This window comes from Lutra lutra, chromosome 4, assembly GCF_902655055.1.
Source record: "Lutra lutra chromosome 4, mLutLut1.2, whole genome shotgun sequence".
In the NCBI taxonomy this organism is placed as follows: Eukaryota; Metazoa; Chordata; class Mammalia; order Carnivora; family Mustelidae; genus Lutra; species Lutra lutra.
In genome coordinates, this window is record NC_062281.1 from 119291359 (window position 1) to 119312712 (window position 21354).

At 43.0% G+C, this 21354-nt stretch overlaps 1 protein-coding gene across 4 annotated transcripts in view; it reads left to right on the plus strand.

Moving 5' to 3' along the window:
* Positions 1-21354, plus strand: part of TGFBR3 (transforming growth factor beta receptor 3) — a 199181-nt gene that overhangs the window by 115240 nt on the left and 62587 nt on the right. For all 4 annotated transcript variants that reach the window (XM_047725460.1, XM_047725461.1, XM_047725458.1 and 1 more), the window contains exon 4: positions 9911-10048. In XM_047725460.1, coding sequence (XP_047581416.1) covers positions 9911-10048 — 138 coding nt within the window. The remainder of the gene's footprint in view (positions 1-9910; positions 10049-21354) is intronic.

The window sequence follows — 21354 nt, forward strand, 5'->3', positions numbered from 1 at the left end:
GTCCATCTCAGACACTTAAAAACTACAAGTGCCAAATTCTGTGTGCATATTTTGGCAACTTCCTGTTTACTTTCTGTGATCACTGGTCTTATCCTGAAAACTTATTGCAGGGCTCAAGGCAAATTGATTCTGTGGAGGAAAATAGGCAAAAATTGTAGACTGTTATGTAAATATTACAAACTGCATTTGCTCTATTGTCAGTTAGGCTGTTCTGACACAGTTCATTGCCTGAATTAAAAGCATTTAAAATTCCATGCCTCCGAAAGATAGTGGAACATTCCATCAAAGAAAATAATGTTTTTTCAGGAAAAATACTCCAAAAACACAGAATGATAACATGTTCTCCCGCTTTGGCTTCTGAGCTGTTTCTCCCTTTCTCAAGATAAGCCGTGTAACATTGAAACTAAAGTTCCTTTAAAAACATTTCCACTTAAAATCATAACCTGGCTGGATGAGACCAGAATACCCTTAGGGGGCCAGTACTGTGAACTTCAGGAGTTGTTTTTGTTAGAGCTTTCAAAGGAAACCAGACTTCACAGAATTCCCAAGGTGGTTCTGTCCGGACCAGAATTTAGTTTCCTTCGAGAGTCATTTGGTCTAGTCCACATAGCATCTGGGAGACCCTGGAGTTCAAGGGATGATTGAGTTGCACCTTTGCTAATTCAGCGACTTGTAGAAATACAGAGGGTATATTTTTGCAGATTGCCAAAGCTGTAAAGTTCTCAGGCCCTCTCCATTTCCCAGTTTTGTAATTCTACATGTGCTGTGTTTGAGATACAGCTGATCCACTTAGACGTGAAATGCAACCATCGCCATTTTGAGTTCTGCAGTACATTTGTTCACAAGAACAGTGAGCCTTACTAAAGCTTTTATAGAGGAGATAGAGAATTTACATCAAAGCAACTCAAACAACTGTAGCTGGCAATGGCGACATCACAGTCCATAAAAATGCTTGTTGCCCCATCCCTGTGGAGTTTTCCCTACCTCCCAGCTTGTGGAGCCTCCCATCATCTTGCTTACAGCTCAGGCCCCTGCCTTTCTTTCTTATCTTTTCTTTTCCAGAAGCAAAACAGTTTCTGCCTCTTACTCCTGTAGAGTAGGTCACTGTCCTGTTCTTTGACTCAAGGCCAACACCTAAGGTTAAGGTAGAGTGGGAAGGCAGGGCCGGGGAGGGGGTGCCTGGGGACGATGGGAGACATTGATTCTACTCCCAATATTGTTACTCTCTGGCCATTTGATTCGGAAAAATTATTTACTTCTAAGCATCAATTTCTTTATCTTTAAAATGGGAATAGTTAGATAACTAAGCAGAACAACTTCTGATGAGAGCAGCAAATCTTAACCCAATGGAAGGATGCATGGACCTGCCTGTTGTCTTCCCCTGAAATACAGTGATGATGGCTGTCACTCCTATTCCCACTACTATTCCTATTAACAACAGAAACACAAATGGGGTGTTTGTGAAGCCCGTGCCTTACTAGTTGCTCCTCCTCCGATTTCTCTTTTCGTGCTAGAAAGGTAACACTGTAGGCCCAGTCACAATTCCTCCCCAGCTTCAGCTTAATATACTGGGCCGGGGGAATCTAGGTGCCATCCTTTTGTAAAGCTTAAAGCATCTTAAATCGCTGTCTGATCACCAGTGCACTTTGTTCTTTTGCTATTACAAATTTGCTAGCTTTAAGATGGTGTGTAAGCAGCAATCTTTATTGAGCTCTGTGACTACAGTTGGCTGGTGGGAATGATTCATTCAGTACTCAGGGCTTGTGAGAATTGGGTTCTTGCTGTGCCTGTTTTTAACATCAGCTGCCGTCGGTCACGTCAGTGATCCTCTTTATCATGCCGTTCTGTTCACCCCAGTGTCGACAGCCCAGCTATTCTGACATCCTAGTATTACAGACATATATGCCAAAATACAGGTTTATTAAACTGGTAGGTAGCAAAACCAGTTTGAAGCCCATCATAAAAAGTAGAAGTTGAGAGGAAATAAATTTACACAGTCCAGAAGCACCTGGGTGGCTTAGTCGGTTAAGTGTCCGACTCTGGATTTCTGCTCAGGTCACGATCACAGGGTGGTGAGATGAAGCCGCGAGTCAGGCTCCGTGCTGGGTGTGGAGCCTGCTGAAGATTCTCTCTCTCCCTCTGTCCCCACCCACGTGCTCGCGTGCACTGTCTCTCAAAAAATATATATAAGTAAAATCCCCTGTCTCCAGTTAAAAAAAACTTTTTTACGTAGCCCTTAGTTATATGGTACTTTGGTTAAATAGTAGTGTTAAAAACAATAATTAAGCATTTGGAGTGGGTCTGTTTATTAAGTGTAACAGGGAATATAAAAAAATAAAAGCAAACTTTTTTCACATTAATGATTGTGCGAATATTGAATTCCTTCTGTTTGTCTAGGATTTTAATTTCTGTTCTAGCACACTTTGTTACCTAAATGAGAAGTATTAATTTTTAAAATTTATTTTATTTTTCTTTAAATTTTATTTGTTTATTTGACAGAGAGAGAGACACAGTGAGAGAGGGAACACAAGCGGGGGGTGAAAGAGGGAGAAGCAGGCTTCCCGCCAAACAGGGAGCCCAATGTGGGGCTCAACTCCAGGACTCTGGGATCATGACCTGAGCTGAAGGCAGATGCTTAACGACTGAGCCTCCCAGGTGCCCCTACTTTTTTTTTATTTAAAAAAATTTTTTTAAACATTTTATTTAATCATAAATAGAGAGAGAGAGATGGAGAGAGCAGAAGCAGGGTTAAGGGCAGAGGAAGAGGGAGAAGCAGACTCCCCTCCTGAGCTGGGAGCCTGACATGGGGCTTGATCCTAGGACCTGGAGATCATGACCTGAGCCAAAGCCAGACTCTTAACCATATGGGCCACCCAGGCAGCCCATTGAGACGTATTTAAAATTCTGTGCTTTAAGATACAATAGGATGTTTGGTCAAAATTTTTTATCTTTGTTATTTTTCCCTGAGAAGGAAAACCTGCTCCAAAGGCTTTTTCACATTTCATCTATTTGTATATTCATAACTGTTAAAAATAACAAAACAGGGGCACCTGGGTGGCTCAGTGGGTTAAGCCGCTGCCTTTGGCTCAGGTCATGATCTCAGGGTCCTGGGATCGAGTCCCGCATCGGGCTCTCTGCTCGGCAGAGAGCCTGCTTCCTCCTCTCTCTCTCTCTCTCTCTCTCTCTCTCTCTGCCTGCCTCTCTGCCTATTTGTGATCTCTCTGTGTGAAATGGATGGATAAAATCTTTAAAAAAAAAAAACAAAAAAAAAAACAATTTCTTTTTTTTTTTTAAGAATGTATTTATTTGACAGACAGTGAGAGAAGGAGAGAGAACACAAGCAGGGGGAGCAGCAGAAGGAGAGGGGGAAGCAGGCTCCCAGCTCAGCAGAGAGCCCGATGTGGGACTCGATCCCAAGACCCTGAGATCATGACCTGAACCGAAGGCAGAAGCTCAACCCACTGAGCCAGCGAGGTGCCCCAATAAAACAATTTCTGTGTGTTTGTGTTTGTGTGTGTGTGTATTTGCTTACTGTAGTCCCTAAACACACAGATGATGATCAGGACCCCAAAGCCTGGGCGTGGCATCGGAGTCCTCTTCCACGTACATTGCCAGTCATTTTGGTAGCATGAGTTGGAATTAGCTTTTCTTAACTGTTTTAAAGTTCAAGTGAAACTTCATAGTGAAAGTTAATGTTCTCTTATCTAAATGCAGCCGTACCCCTTTTGGCTAGAAAAATATGACAGTACGACTCTGTACCCATTTTTTAAATCATTTCATGAATAACCTTTATTGATTCTTCCTTTCATGTATTCTTTCAGAAAAGTTATTGACTGCTTGCTAATTGTTCAGCTCTGCACTAAGCTCAAGGATGCCGAAATGACTGCGACTCAGTTTCTGCCCTTGAAGAATGCCTTGAGAATTTCACAGTAGAAGGGGTGGTGTGTGTGTCTGTGTGTGTGTGTAAATGACAAATATCTAAACAGAGTATTGTAGTGCGGTGCAGAGGTAGAAGCATGAGCATGGTCTGTGGGAGTGCTGTTGAGTTCCAGCCCCCCTGCAGATAGGGAAAGATTTCACTGATTTTGAGCTGGACATACATGTCTGTCTAGGGGCTGGCAGGAGGGTATTGTAGGCCAGAATCCGGAAAGGCCCTGGTGTGTTGGCGACCACCAGTACTATATTCAGATGGTAGATACTTAATACTAATGATTGATGGAACTGTGGCTCTCAGTGTTAGACTTGCCCTCACCGGTGGCCTGCTGAGGGCTCCCCCAGTGCATCTGCTCCAGAGCATGCCCACATCCAGGGTCTCCCCTTTCCCTGTCTCTCTTCCCAGTAGAGACTGAGCTGTGGCCTACTCTGGGAAGGAAGGGCCAGGGTCTCTGGAATCCCCTTGCAACTCTCCCAGGACCCCTTTAGAGGGCCATGACCTGAAGTTTCAGAAATATTCTTCTGTTTATATGAGCTCCTGCCCCTCAACCCCCAACCCAAATTTAGTTCCGAGTATTTTTCCAGGGCATTCAAAATAGAGAGCAGAGAGGGCAGGCTTGTTTCTGCATCAAATTTCAGACTTTCATTTTAGGTCTCCCCCACCCCCTGCTCCCCGTTTTGTGGTCATAATAGATTATTTTCAGAAGCTCCCAGGGAATCCTGAATCCTGTCGTTTGGGGGAGGAGGAATGGTGGCTGTATCCCACTCATCATGTTAAATGGTTTCAAGACAAAACCACTGGGGAGAAGAGCTTGATATCACTTGGTGAAGTAGACTGTGAAATCTCTGACCCCAGTGCTGCTGAGACCAGGGAGGATGGTCCGTTGACTTCCAGGGTGAGGGCGGAGTCACTTTGGGGGTGGAGATTCCTTGAGTTCAGTACCAACTGAGTGATGTTTTTCTAGAACTTCAGAGAAATATAAAAATAATGTAATAAGGAAAATTTTTAAAAGGTCCAAATCCGCTCCTCTAAGAATATTTTAAGGGAGTCTTTTTATACCAATTCCCAAATGGCAAAAGACAAGTGATGGCAAATAAAACGTCAGCTGGAGGGGCTCCTTAGTTTGAAAGGATCATCCTTTCAAACGCCGTGGCAGCAACTAACTACTGTTTCCCGTTCACAGCAATTGGTTGCACGTTTCAGACACATCTGAGGTCAGATTTGAGCTCCTAAAAGTCATATTGCCCAAGGAGAGGTGAAATTTGAGTTCAGCTGGGGTCCCCCAGTATCCTGAAATAGATGTATGTCTCATTGTCTGTCTGTGTAAATTATGGTGTTATGAGACCCAGATTCAGGATGTTTTCAGTTACTACCAGCCCTGTTGCTAAGTGGATGTCCCCTTACCTCTGAATTGGGGATAGATGATGGCTATCTCTAGACCAGGGTGTGCTTTCATGGGTTCTGGTAATAGACACACTGCTAGAGTTATTTTCTTATCTGTTTTCTTATAAACTGATTATTGGATCATCCATTTTAGAGCATTTGGTCTGCGTTCAGAGAACAGGAGTCTCTCTGGTAGTGTTTTGGATGATTTCATTGTTTCATGGGTCCATAGGGACTGTTAGGAGAGTCAGAAATGTTGAAATGGAACCTCACTGACACGTTAGCAAAGTCAGACAGCTGTTCAACTCTTCTATCAGTTGTTTTGCTCGCTTTGCTTATGTTTGTTTTAACAAACCCCGGGAGTAGGGGGGTCTAACTAAGAGGAAATTTTTGAAACCACTCCGGTAGAAATATCTTGCCTCACTACTATGAACCCTTAGAAATTCCAAACAATTTTCAAATGGCATCTTTCCATTTTTTTTCTTTCTTTCTTGTAAGTACATAATTCATTTTCATAAAGTGATTTACAGAGTTTGAGACAATATGTAGTTTTTGCTTATCAAAGATAATTTTTGGAAAACAGAGAAGTCTTCACTTTAACAGGGTCCAGAGAAAATTGTCCTTGTTATTTTCTACTGATAACATGGGCAAGGACATGCTTCCTAAATGGGAGGTAGGAAGTTTGTCTTGCCACTCTGAGGCTTTATGCTCCTTGGAGTTGGCCTTGACTTTGGATTTACTTTGAATTTCTTTATAAAATAGGAGAAATGCATTAATTATATCTGGTAGTTTGTTGAAGTACACAGATAATCTCAGAAGATTTAGTATAAATAGATGTCATAGAACAGATGAGCTTTCCATTAGCTCAGAACCAGTGAGCTTTTCCTCATTTAGGGGAGAGATCAGTAGTATATGAGGGACAGTGTCTACATAGGGGACGTGACAGATTAGATATACTTGCATTTTCTCACACCACTAGGAAGACTGAAAAGCGGCACTGTTTGAGACAAGAAAGGTTAGAGCAGAACTCTTGGACTGGGCTTTATGGACCACTTTGTAGTCGAAGTATGGTTTTAAGAGGTCACTGAAACTTCAGAAACTGCATGGACAAGTGTTTTATTTCTGAGTTGCCATCTAATAAGTTCTTTTCTCTGAGAGGGTGACCTGTTAAAACCAGAGATATGATCTCTAGTTTAATTACGCAGAGTCATTTTGTTTCTATTTCTGCCATTAGAATGTTCTTGTTCCTCCACAGTGGACTCCTTAACCTGGGTTAATGGGTACTTAACCTAGAATTCATGGGTCCTGCAGTGAATGTATTTTTTTCTGATATTGCCTGCAAAATGTAGTGTGCATACGGGTTTTTGTGTGTGTGGTGAGAAGGTTCATCTGTTCTATTACATTCTCAAATGCTTTTTACTGCCAAAAATGAACTCTACTGATTTAGAGAGTAGTCATTTTTTCCTCATTTGGGGTGCATTCCCTTTAGTTTCATCAGCCTTCCCAGGCACATGGCCCCTAGTTTAGTTTGTTATTGCTTATGAACTAGTTAGAGACTCTTAACTTTTATGTAAATTTAGTATAGGCTTGAGCTATCTGGATTGCCAAACTGGAAGTCATCAGATACCATGTGTATCATTTCCCCATGGGCTGTTTCTTTTCTGCAGCCTGCCTCAGCTCTGGTTTTCAGACCATGATCGTGGGGTAATAATCTACCCGTGAAAACCTTCAGCAGTATGTTCTTATCTTTGTAACTATAGTCTGTCCTGACTATGGTCTGACTATAGTCTTTCCTCTCCTCTCCTCTCCTTTCCTTTCAGCCTGGCAGAAACTAGGCACCTTAGCCAGGAATTCTTGCAGAGATATTCCAGGTATGTCCTCCCCACCGTTGGAGAAGCTTTTATACCTTCATTCTTTGTTCATTGTTTTTGGTTATCCTCTATCTTCCCTTCAGCAAGATTTCCCTTCCAGTGGAGGAAGGTTGCTGAAGGGATTGAGTGAGTAGATGTTTGGGGGACTCTCTGTTCCTGCCAAATGATCTTTTAAAAGAAGTATTGAGTATTTTTCTTTTAATTTCCCAATCATAGTGTGAATTCTTCTTTGCCAGATGGTTTTTGGGGCTTTGCCTGGGCCCTGTGTGCCAGAGTCGGGGATTCATCTTGGCCAGACGCTGCCACATACTGAAGAGGGAACCGTTTCCAGGAAAGCTCAGAGCCATGGCTCCTAGAAATCTTTCCTAGATTGTGTGAGCCAGGCCTCGACACTTTTGACCATCTGGAAAATTTTGGACCCCAGCACCGATATCTGTCTCATACACATTTTTCTTTTCATTTCCTAAGTTTTTTTTTTTTTTAAATTCTTGTTCATTTTAGATATATATTTATTGCTATTTTATCTACACACTTCAAAAGTGTGCCTTTTGAATGCCTGAGGGCTGCGAAAAAAAATCATCGGAAAAAGAGTTGACGTATCCTTGGTGGACACGCATGGCTGTTCTCTGTGCCATGATGGCACTCGATAAACAGTTTCGGAATGAATAACTCTGGAAACTTTTTACTGACACATGCTGTTCATGACAGAGTGTTAGCAATTTTCAGGTACTCTTGAACAAGTAATTACTTCATCTCTCTTTTCTTCGCCCTGTGTGCGTCTCTCTGTAGTGCTGCATTCAGTTTGACTCTGGTTCTGCAGCCTCTTCTGTTTACAGTGGCCATCAGCCTGTTTATTTCTAGATGCAGACAGCTGTGCAGAGTGCTGCGAGGTAGTGTACGACCAAGAAATATGCTACTATGCTGTAGCTGTAGCTGTTACTATGCTGTACTTGATATCGCTGTTCACTAGTACCCTACTTTTAGTGCTTTGCATATGCCAGATGGTAAAAATGATCCTCGCTGTGTTGGAGATAGAGCTTGTGGTAGTATTGCTCGTGTTTTTAAAATTTTTCTGTGAATTAACTAAGTCCCTTCGAACCCACTAATATATTCAGCCTTTTTAGCCTTTTAGATAACAGAAATTTATGAATCTGCTGTGATAAATCAGTCCTTGAAACAACTGTCTTCTACTCTGTTTGAGCACAGTATTAAAGTAAGACATATCTTTGCCTACTGAGTATTTGCGATCTGTTTCGGAGATTAAGAAATGCACACTCGACAGTTAATGGATGGTCTTGGTATTACATAGCATACTGCAAATTATTAGTAGAATAAAGTACTTTTGTGGCATTGGAAATTAGAAAATTAAATATCTCATTAGCATTCTCTGAGTGCCTACCATGTGCTGAGGCATGGGTATTGAAAGTAAAGTATGTTGCCTTATTATCAGTGACCTGAGAGGCTACTATGATAGGTGACATCAGTGTCCTAGGCAGTCCCTACAATAAAAGGCAGAGATACATTGAGATCAAGATCAAAGTGGGCCAGCAGCCAGTGGAAGATGCTAAAATGGTCCAGCCTTGAGCGCTCTATCCCGATGGCCGTATAGACTCAGGTCATAGATCTAGGCCATTCAGTCCTCATAAGGATTAAGCCTGCGATGTTCAGTTATTCCTAGTATATTCCTCGGTCTCTGTCTTGCCAACTAAAGTCATTTTTTATGCTTTCCCTCTCATCACTTCTGGTGCTCTTGGGTGAGTTCAACTTTTTAAAATATGTGCTTCTTGGGTCTTCCCTCACCCCTCTGTCCAGAAAGCCAGTATGAGACATGCTTCTGTGAAAGCATCTGTTCAGTATTTCTTTATGCACCCTTTTGCTTTTCTGTGTTCATGTTGACCTACCTTGGCTGGTGTGCTCCAGGAAGATGTTGTTGGACCCACTGTTTGCAGCTGTCCTCATAGGTGCTTTCTGATGATGTTAATGATGACAGTGGTAACCTACAATAGTCCTTGATCTGCTATCAAAACTGGTCACAGTTTTCTTATCCAGGCTCGTGGTTTTCTTCCCTGGTTTCCACCCCCCCCCTCCCCAGACCAGGTTTATATACAGTCATACAGTCAGTTTTTATTCTGTGTGTTCTCTGTGCTTCATTTTTTGGAAAACCCCTTCAAACTAATAGCTGGGATGTTGAAAGCACTGGCAGCTTCCCTTGGCAGCCCCTCTCCCTTAGCTTTCAGCACTTTTCTTTGGCAGAAATCCCTTAAATTTTTAGAGGTTCAGGCTCACCTGAAAGAGAAGAAAGTCCTTTCTCTGGCTATCCAGAGGGATGACCCATCCCGGGGATTCTGTACTCTTACTTTTCAGCTTTATCATTTGCCTTGAAGGAGAAGACAGTTCTGAGGGAAGGTCACTTTTGTACTGCCTTTGCTAACTTTGGGGGTGGCGGGGAGGTGTTTTGTTTGTTTGTGTTCTGCTATTATTGGGAGCTAAATCACGTTTTGGTTGAGAGTTGTATGGGTTGAATTACATGAGGTAGCCATTTTTGTAGTTAAAAAAAAAAAGGCTAGATTTTGACAGTATCATCGAGTTCAACCTATCCATAGACTCTGAACTAACCTATAGCTTATCTTAACAGTGAGCTGTGAAAAGGGATTCCAAATGCCACCCCAGGTGATTTTAATGGAAAGCCAATGTTAAGATTCGTCTTTCTGTTGCTTCTTAGGTCACTCTGCACCTAAATCCCATCTCCTCAGTCCACATTCACCACAAGCCTGTCGTGTTCCTGCTCAACTCCCCACAGCCTTTGGTCTGGCATCTGAAGACAGAAAGGCTTGCAGTTGGGGTCTCCAGACTTTTCTTGGTAAGTGTTCGAAGCCTTCCCAAAGTGTCCTTAGCACAAGGATACAATGACCCTAAAACATGGCAGGTCTTTTTAAAATTAAGGCTTATTTCATTGAGATAACACCCAAGTCCACAGTGTGTTAAATCTGAAGGGTGCTCCTAGTGGGGTTTGGATGGTGGAGAGAAGCAGCCACAGCGACAAACACTGCACATGTGTGTCCGACTGGGGACGGAAAGTCAAGTCCAGTCTGCACGTTAGAGCGGGACTTGCAGTTGTACTCTGTGTGGCCTGGGCTTTTGTCTCAGCTCTGAGACTTCTCTGGTGGCATCAAGAGCAATGTAAACATTGTAAATAACCACTAGGTGTGTGGTCTCTGACCACAAAATAAATACACACAGGCCCATTCTATTTGTATATAACACAGGCCCACTTTCTGATACGAGGATCTGTTTGTTGAGAAAGTGACACAGTGAGTTCCAAGATGAAAACATTTGTATTTTATAAAAAAGCTGGAACCCAGCTCTTGTGGAAAGATCCAAATATTACCTACTATTTGTAAATCATGTCCTTTTGAGTTTGCCAGAACATTCAAGTTTGCTAGTTGTGGAGAAATTGATGGGTTGTTTGGATGGAATTGTTGGGGTATGATATCATGTCTGATGATGAGCAACACTGCCCTTCACAGTGATAACTCATGTTGTCTGTTGCTGGAGCTCCGTGCTCATGTCCTTAACTGCAGAGCCTTGGGCTTTTAAACTTACTCTTTGCCCCAAAGCATCCAGAACAACAAGAGGCCTCGGTTAATAGTCTTTCTCTTGCCGAGTGAGCAGACCTGGCCTAATGAATGGCTCTTAATCCAGATCTATATTTTCTTGTCATTTTTATTTGAAGAGTACTTTTTAAAAACTCAAAGGTACTTATTGAACAAAGTAGGAGTCTGTAATCAATACAGCTAAGAAGTAGATAAATTAGTAAAAAGGGATGAGGGACAGCTCTTCTTCACAGTCATGTGTCAATCAATAATATAGAAGGAATGGTGGAGTTAGAAATTCCTGATTTGCGATCATTATAGTAAAAGTTTATTGGGCAAGACTCATCAGGAGAAGTTAGATGTAGGGGTGCCTGGGTGGCTCAGTTAAGCAGCTCTTGATTTCAGCTCAGGTCATGATCTCAGGTTATGAGATCAAGGCCCACATCAGGCTCTGTGCTCAGCAGGGAATCTGCCTGGGATTCACTCTTCTCCCTCCCCATGCTGGTGTGCTCTCTTTCTCTCTCTCTAAAATAGATAAGTAAATCTTTAAGGGGGGTAAAAAAAGAAGCTAAATATAGCAAAGGTGGAGGGAGTTTGAGGAATAGTATATTTACATAGTCTCAAATTACTTACTAATAACAAAAGAAAAAAAAAATGACTGTATACCCAACAGTACCTTGACCGAGTGATCCAGTCAGCATCACCAGTATGGTGCAGGTGGACACTGTGTACCTTTAAATATGACCCTCTGAGAAAGGACGCAGCATCATTTATATTGTATTCTAGCCAAACATGCACATAACCTGAATCTAGTCATGAGGCTTTGGACAAAACCAAATGAAGTGACATTCTTTCAAACCCAGATAGGACTTACTCTGTAAGCTCTTACCCCAGCCTGCCTCTTGCATACCCGTAGTCATTGTCAGTCTCCTGTAATTAAAGGCATTTGTGATAGTGAGTGTAATGGCTCTAATGATGAAGTCTTATATACATTTAGCCCTTAGAGTTCTGAGCTGTATTGTCCAATACTGTAGGCACTAGCTATGGGGGGCCCTTTAAATTGAAATTAACTAAAATTACAAATACATTGGGGCCTCTGGCTGGCTCAGTCAGTTAAGCATCCGACTCTTAGTTTCGGCTCAGGTCATGATCTGAGGGTCCTGCATCAGATTCTGCACTCAGCATGGGGTCTGCTTAAGATTCTTTTCTCTCTCTCTCTGCCTCTCTTCCCCCCCATGCTTGCGCTCACTCTCTCTCTCTTTCTCTCATATAAATAAATATTTTAAAAAATTAAATTAAAATATAGCTCCTCAGGCATACCAGCCCCACTGCAGGTACTCAGCAGCTCTATGAGCCTACCACACTGGGCAGTTTATGGGAGAGGTTATGGGCAAAGGCTTTGCCCACCCTCCTCTGAATGCAAATAATAACTCAAGGCAAATTATTTTTTTCTGTGCGCTTGATTTTCCTCACTTGTAATATGGGAAAATCAACAGTCCCTGCATCACGTGTTGTTGTCTTGATTAGGTGAGATTACATGTAACATGTACAGTGCCTGACCCCATTACCTGCTGTTGTTGTGACTGTTTATTATTATTATTATTTTTTTTTTTTTTAAAGATTTTATTTATTTATTTGTCAGAGAGAGAGAGAGAGAGCAAGAGTGAGCACAGGCAGATAGAGTGGCAGGCAGAGGCAGAGGGAGAAGCAGGCTCCCTGCTGAGCAAGGAGCCCCATGTGGGACTCGATCCCAGGACTCTGGGATCATGACCTGAACCGAAAGCAGCCGCTTAACCAACTGAGCCACCCAGGCGTCCCGTGACTGTTTATTATTAATCGTAGTAAAGAACACTTGGGAAGGATGTTGAATGTATATTTCTAATTATAAATATCTGGCTTGGCTTGTCCAAGATTGAAAGGAATTCCTATCTCTCTGGGCTGCAGGTCCAGATGTAAAGTGGGGTCCAGATATATCATAGTTCTTCTGGTCCGTTTTAGGATTCTTCATGAACCTACCACTCCATGGGTTTTAATGGAAAGTATCTTAGTCCTCATTATTATTTATTTGCTTTAGTTTTGTTTAAGATCTGTAAGAACTGTTTCTGGGCCATCAGTTTAAAATGCACTAACAATGAAAACAGGAGATGGCTTTAATTAACAATGGAACATCATCCCTACTTGGAGTTAATCCCGTGGAAGGAGATAGCATATCAAGTGATGCGCCTAAAATTACCAGTAAAGGGGAGGCAACATTGGGAGAAGGCAAGGATTTAAATTCGGGAACACTTGAGCTCTGCTTTGTTGTCCAGCAGGCTTTCTTTAGGGAGAATGGTTTTCTCCCATCTGTACCTTCCTTCAGGGTAGAACATCTTTTGTTCCTTTGGGTTCTCAGGTCAGTGGATGAGTGATGCAAGCTCTCTAACAAGCTGGGTAGCTGTCCCTAAGAGAGAGTATGTGAAGTGAAGAAGGGAAGGCAGGCTCTTCCCTTGCTCTGTAGCTAGAAAGGAATTTCAGGGTCTACTCCTCCGCTGGACAGCTGTTGTAGCAGATGGCTCTGCTGCTGGACAGAAAACCGGTGGTGAGTTCTGTTTATCCACTTACAGTATAGTTAAGAGTTAAAGTTTGGAGATTAGATAATCACATTATTTTACAAACACTTCAGAAGGCCCATGGAATTTTCAGAAACTGGGGCTTAGCCGTTTCCATCATTATCTTCTCCCAGGTTACCCAGCAAGCTCAGAGTTGCAGAGGAAAGAGGCAGTCTTTTTAGAGGATGGGGGGGTGGTGCTGAGGAAGAGGGGGAGAGAGAATCTCCAGCAGACTTCCCACTGAGCCCAGAGCCCAAGGCAGGGCTCAATCTCACAACCCCGAGATCACAACCTGACCAAAATTAAGAGTTGGCTGCCGAGCCATCCAGTGCCCTAAGAGGCAGTCAGTCTCTTGATTCTCAGTCTGATGTGTATGTCTGCATTACTGTCTTAAAGCTGTCTTTACTTTGCAGGTAGAGTTACAATACTAAACAGTTTGTAAGTAAGGTGGTGAGAAAGTTGAAGCAGTGGTATCTACTCCTCTGTTCAGGATGACTTTTATTTATTTTTTTAAAAAAGACTTTATTTATTTGACAGACCAAGATCACAAGTAGGCAGAGAGGCAGGTGGGGAGGGTAGGGGTGGGGAACTCCCTGCTGAGCAGAGAGCCCAATGCAGGGCTCGATCCCAGGACCCTGAGATCCTGACCTGAGCCGAAGGCAGAGGCTTTAACCCACTGAGCCACCCAGGTGCCCCCCAGATGACCTTTAAATTGAACTTGACATGTCTGCATAACAGTCGCCCCGACTTAGAAGAGGGACCTTTCATAGTTCATTAACAGGGACTTGTGTTGCTCTCATGTCTCAGCCACCCATGAGAGTGACTAAAAACATTATACTTTAATAGTGTCTAATAAAGATATTTGGCTTTTTCTGTCCGATCGTTCTAGGCCTTACAATTTCATAGTGCGGGCAAGAAGGAGCATGTCAGGCTGGGAGACAGTGGGATTGAGTTTCCTCTGAGAGTGCAGTTCCTTTATCTGGTTGTTCTGGTTCCATGGGAAACAGGAATGGGATAAAGAATGATTGTTTCATTGTCAAGTAGTGAGTCTTCTCTCTCTGACACATGCGTGCGCACACACATATGTGCATGTGCACGTGTGTGATGCAGCTGTCAGAGCTGTGTAGATTTTCTTCTGTAGGGTGTTTGGATGGCCCAGAGAGTATTGCATAGGTTCAAGTTGTCCCTCCATGCAATTAGAAATAAGAATAATCCTACTCTCTCAGTCTGCAAAAACTTTATTTATGCAATTATTTCCACACTGAAGAAAAAGCGTAGCGCAACTGGGCAATAAAAGTCTGAGCTGTCAACCTGAGTTTGTTTAAAAAAAAAAAAAGATTGGGACATTACTAGGTTGTCTTTAAAAATATGCTACCATGTGAATAGACATTCACCAAAGAAAAAACACAAACGGCCAATAAGCACATGAAAAGATATTCAGTATCATTAGTCATTAGGAAAATGCAGACTTAAAACCACAACAAGATGCCACTTCACACTCACCAGGATGGCTCTAACAAAAAAAGCAGATAATAACAAGTGTCGTTGAGGATGTAGGGAAATTGGAGCCCTCATAAATGGCTGGCCTTAGAAGGCAGTTGGGCAAACCATAGGTCTACAGAAAAACTTGCCCACTAATGTTCATAGCAACATTATTCTTAACAACCCAAAAGTGGAAACATCCCAAATATCCATCAACTGATGGGTGGGTTAAAAAAAGATGTATATCCATGCAATGAAATGTTATTTGGCCATTAAAAGGAATGACGTGTTGATACATACCAAAATATGAATGAGCCTTGAGAACATAAGTGAAAGAAGGCAGACATAAAAGGCCGCATGTTGTGTGATTCCATTTGTTTCCAGAATGGGTAAATCCATAGAGACGGAAAGTATATCAGTGATTACCAGGGCTGGTGGGACAGGAGAATGAGGAATGACTACTAATGGTATGGAGTTTCTTTGGGGAATGATAAAAATGTTCTGGAATTAGATAGTGATGATTAGAGTACAACTGTGAATGTACTAAAAACAGTGAATTGTAGAGATTAAAAGGATGGATATTTTAATATGTGAATTATATCTCAATTAAATTGTTAGGGAAAAAAAAAATCTCTCCAGCAGTCTTTAAAAATTAAGGAGTAAGAGCACCTGGGTGGCTCAGTCATTAAGCCTCTGCCTTCAGGTCAGGTCATGATCCCAGGGTCCTGGGATCAAGCCTGGTGTCAGGCTCCCTGTGGAGCGGGGAACCTGCTCCACAGGGAGCCTGCTTCTCCCTCTCTCGCTCTCCTCCTGCTTGTGCTCACTCTCTCTCTCTCTCTGTCTAATAAATAAAGAAAATCTTTTTTTTATGATTTTTAAAAAATCTTTTAATAAACATATGATATATTTTTAGCCCCAGGGGTACAGGTCTGTGAATCACCAGGTTTACACACTTCACAGCACTCACCATAGCACACACCAATCCCCCATGTCCATAACCCCACCACCCTCTCCCTCCCTCTCCTCCCCCCAGCAACCCTCAGTTTGTTCTGCAAGATTAAGAGTCTCTTATGGTTTGAATAAAGAAAATCTTAAAAAAAAAAAAATCAAGGTATAAAACCAATGAACTGGATTTAAAAATGTATCTTTTTACTTTATTCCGTGTACCTGATTTTTGTTTTGTTTTGGTTTAATCTTGTTTTATTGTATTCCAAATCTGAGTGCGCCCTCATGCAGGGTCCACAGACTCAGAGACCTGGGACAAGCAGAAATGCTCAAGACGAGACCTAAAGTGTCCAATCGAGAGGCCTCAGCCAGCCTTTCAATGTCAGGCTTAGCTGTTTTACATGCTTCTAAGGAGGAAAGGCATCTAAGAGGAGGAAAGCCAAAAAATAAGCAGCAACTTCTTCCAGTCTCACTAGTCCTTCAGGTCCCTTTGCTGCAACTTCTGTTTTGCAGCCATTTACATTAAAAAGAAAGAAATGGGGGTGCCTGGGTGGCTCAGTCCTTAAGCGTCTGCTTCAGGCTCAGGTCATGATCCCTGGGTCCTGGGATGGAGCCCTGCACCCCATTAAATTTGAAATTCAGTTAACGACAATTACTTCTTTTTCAAATGCCCATACGATATGCGGGGCATACTTATACTCAAAAATTATTCACTATTTATCTGAAACTCAAATTTAACTAGCTGTTCTGTATTTTATCAGGCAACTCTACTCAGAGGTAACTCAGATTTTTGTTTCCGCTGAACACTCTGGCCTGGGTAACAGGAGGCCTGAGTACTAGGAGGCTGTGCACTAACTCGTTCTGTATCATTGGACAAAATCACTTCAGTGCTTGGGCCTCAGTTTCCTCATCCTTATAGTGAGGAGGTGGTATTAGCCAGTCTCTAAAGAGACTTTCTGATTCTTTGATAATATGGCTGCTAGATATTACATCCCAGTTTAATTAGAAACAGAAAATGATAATCTGAACATTGCCTCTTCAGCAAATCCAAGTAAATATCAGGGCAGAGCAGTTGAGGAAAAAAAAAAATGAAAGAAACCAAACGCTATGCTATTGGCTTTGGAATAAAAATAAATCAAGATTTAATCCTAATGAAAAAATGTAAATGAATACCAGGAACATGCTTAATATTTAAAATCTAGTTTTGTGTTCCAGAGGTGGGGGGAGGGGTGGGTGAAGAGCCTGAGGTTGCCAAGATCTGGTTTATTCCTTTTACTTCAACTTGGGGGAAAAAAGGTCTAACTATTTTGGGCCTTTGCCACCAAACCACAGGCAGTTCTCGGTCTGCACTGCAGTTTGGATGACTGACAAGCCTCAGTGAAAAACAAGTGCTATTTGTTTTCCTGTGCCCAGTATTTAACTGGAAATCAGAAGGCGAAATTTCCAATCAGTTGTTAAATAGCCCCAGATGTGCGCTCAGCTCCACTCGAGGAAGGGACACGCACAGCCTATGCCATGGCACATGTCCACACGTTCCTTTTGATGACTCCAAGTGATGTGTAACGGAGGGTTGTAGTATCCAAAAATGCCCTTTGAATAACTCAGGCATTCACGTTTGGTTGTGGAGGAGGGAACTTTAAAAAAAAAAATTCCCATATCCTTCACTATGTTACATTTAAAAATCTGGAAATGATTTTTTTTTCCCCCTCTCAAAATTCCTCCTTTCCCTTATTTGGCAGCTCTCCCCACATTTAGGAAAACATGGATTAGCATACCTGGGATGACGGTTTATGCATCTACTTGTTCATTCATCCCACACCCGGTTTTTAGTGCCTGCAGGCTGTTGGGAAGTGAGGCTAGGTATGGAGAATTCCAGAGAGAAGTGGAGTGGACTACCTGCCCTCGAGGAGCTGCCCGCCGGAGATGAAGAGATGGGGAATTGCTGTACCATTGTTGGCTTCTGAAGGTGGGAGAAGCTGAGACACCCCTCTGAGGCAGGCCGAGGAGCAGTGTGGGTCGGGGTTGCAGACGCGAGCACAGCTCCTTGCTCGACCCGGAGTGTCCCTCCTGTATGCTAGGAGTGTACAGACCAGGGCTCCATGTATACCCTTTCGGATTTTCCAGTGAGGCTTTCCCCAGATAGATTCTCTCTCAGAGGCAGATTAAATAACTAAACATTTTAGGATTTGTTCTTCTTCTTTTTAAAAAATGTCTCTTGTGGAATGATTCACTGTGCCCTGTGGGATATATCAAGTGGTTGTGTACCATACATTTCTGTTCCAGAGGCTGCTTATCTGTTGGTTTTGTGGCTTGTCCATAAGAGCCCTAATTGTACAGGGCTTGATCCTCTCATGAACTGGGGTCAGTCAACTACCATATTTCCTAGGAACGAGTTTCTGGCCCATTTGTGGTAAAAGAGCTCTTCCTAAATGTCACTGTGGCAATTAGAGTGTTGGCAGGAGTCCAGTTTCAGCTGGCAATCCTGGTCCAGAAAGAGTTTCTTGGAAGACTTCCTGGGATTTATCTTCACTTGCCGGGTTGAGGCTTATGAAGTTTGCCAATGAGTGGCCCCTTGGCCTTATGGGGTTTGCCTGGGTGTATTCTTCCTGATCAAGACATCCTGTCCTGGAGGGTTCATGTAAGCGTCGACTTTTCCTGGCTCGGCTGGACTTGCCATGTCATGTCTGTGTGTAGGCCTGAGCCGCATCTCTGTGAAGGCTTTGCTTTCACTCAACAAATTGAGGTTAAATAAACTCGATTTTACCGAGGGGGGAAGGCTGGTTTCTTCGCGGAGAGTTCTGTTCCTTGCTTTAAGGCTTTATTGTCCAAGGCTAATCTGGCAATCTGATGGGGCTGCCCCTCCCAGGTTCTGGGCAGTTGCATCAAATGTGACATTGCTGGTGCCCTTGGTTAATGTCGTGGGTAGCCTCCAGGGACTGTTCAGTAGAAGAAGTGAGTGTTTTGTTAAGGGAGGTTGCAGAATATTTTTTCATGTCATAGGAGGGAGAGAAACCTGTCTCCTGGGAGATTGTGGTGAGACTGGCTTGAAAGCTCATGGCAATGCCTTGGTCCTCTCATAAGTTGTAGACAGTGGGGCCCTTGGTAAGCATTCCCCACAGGTGGCTTGCATTCCCCATCTCTGGTGGGGACTGCATGATGGCCCAACTCCTTCCCTTCAATGGGATCATTGGGTTCATTTGAGGCAGCCCAGTTCTGGCCCTCTAGACCTCCATCATCCAACCCCTGGCTTGGAAACTGATTTCTGCAAGGGAAGGAAGGGTCCCTTTGGCCTTTCTTATTTCTTTGTCCAAGGTAGAATGTGTATCCCGAGAACAGTTTTTGCTCTCGGTTTTTGCCATCGGTCCTCAGATGGCCTCTGAATGCCCCTGGGCCAAGGAGCCCTCTTCACTCTGGCCCTGCCTTGCCCCATTTGGGTGGTGAATGACACAGCTGTGAGCTGAGACTCAGAGTGGACCTAGAGGTCAGGGGTTTCTCCATCTGCCACCTCAGTCGAAAGCCCACAAAAGCCCATTTGATCCCCAGCCCTTCCATGTTCATCACAGAGAGTCTGTTCCGGAGATGCTATAGTTTCTGGCTGATACAAGCTGCTGGGCCATGTTCAGAGCTACTGTTTGGAGCCACTACCGCTCTAACCCTTGAAAATAGGCTTCATATATCCTCTCCTGGCAGTTTGGACAAGAAGGCAATGGTCCAGTCACAGTGAGGAATGAATTGTGGCTTGTCAGCCAGACGACCCTTGTGGCCTGTCTTGAGGCTGTGTATACATGTATGTGTACATTTGACAAACACTTAGAGCTAGGCCCTCTTCCAAGCAGTTTACGTATATTACCTTATTTAACCTTCGTAACAAGCCAGTGAAGTGGGTCCTGTTATTTTCCACATTTTAACATGAGGGAATCCATTTCCACAAACAGAGGTTTGTTCACTTGGTAAGTGATCAGTAAGGATCTTCTTGGTTATTATCTCCCGGTGTTCTATTGCTAGGGGGCTAAAGTGGGGCTCTGTCAACCCAGCTCTGTTGAGTTCTTGAGTTCAGTAGCTGACTGCTCCATGATAGTGGAATAAAACAGCTCTCTAGTGGGAAAGAAAGTCTGTGGTTCTGTTGTCAGCTCTGCTTTCTACCAGCTGTGTGGCTCAGGCAGATCCTGTTAATTTCCTTGTCTATAAGATGGGACTTGGATTATCGATCTTAATAAAGAGGAATTCTGTAAAGGGAATTTTAAGAACCTATTTGGAGCCACGTACTTATAAATTTCGGTTTGTGTCCATTTGAACCCGGGTTGGCAGATTGGATGTAACTTAAAAGAAAAAAAGAAAAATCTTTCCTGGTCAGGGATTTCCCAGAAGTATGTTTGGAGGGCAAAAACAGATCAAGGATCGAGGCAAGTAATAGTAATGATGCCAACGTTTTATTTTTTCCTGAAAAATACCCCTTACTTTTCCTTTTCCCTCCCTCCCTTCCTTTCCTTCCTTCCTTTCTCTCTCTCTCTCTCTTTTCTTTTTTCTTTAAGGGAGGGAGAGAGCATGCACACGTGAGTACCAGGCTGGGGGTGCAGAGGGAAAAGGGAATCTTTTTTTTTTTTTTTAAGATTTTATTTACTTATTTGACAGACAGAGATCACGAGTAGGCAGAGAGGCAGGCAGAGAGAGGAAGGGAAGCAGGCTCCCCACTGAGCGGAGAGCCTGTCATGGGGCTCGATCCCAGGACCCTGAGATCATGACCTGAGCCGAAGGCAAAGGCTTTAACCCACTGTGCCACCCTGGCGCCCCAGGAGAAGGTAATCTTAGGCAGGGTCAGTGTTGAGCCCAATGTGGGGCTTGATCTCATGACCCTGAGATCGTGACCTGAGCTGAAACCAAGATTTGGACACTCAGCTGACTAAGCCACCCAGGCTCCCCTGAAAAATACCCTTTAGATGGCACATGCACTTTAAATTTTGGATCATGCTCATCCTAAAATCCTGCTAACATTGGCGGATGAGAAAGAGTAAATTTAGGAGTCTGGAGAGCTCATCTTCTAAGACCATCAAGGTTCCCTGTGTGGCCTGGGACTCCGCTTTGGAAAACTACATTATAAAGCAGCTCACGCTTCATTAATTTGGTGACTTGTGTGGACTGAATCTGTATTTCAGGTGGAGTGACATATTTTGCTTCTCTTTGTATATTCACATATACTATCATTTCTGTAACATCGCCATGGGAGATTCGAGTATTGCTTTTGTAGTGGCCCACATTCAAGTTTGTGCGTGTTTATACTCATATGGCAGCATCTCAGAGCTTTCTTCTTGGACATGTGCAAGCATGTTGGGTGTTAAGAACAGAGGGCACTTTCAGTCCTTTAGTTCTTTCTAGTTCAGCAAAAATAAAAATTAAAAGCAGAGGGTGACCGTCATGAATGTTTTGAGAAAAAGCGTTGAGTATGTTTTACGTCGTTTTAGTAGAAGAAAGTAATCCGGCTGTAGATACAAAATAAAAAACACTCAAGAATTTTTAAATGGTTGCATGGACTTGTGTTTCTTGAATGCACGGTCGGCAGA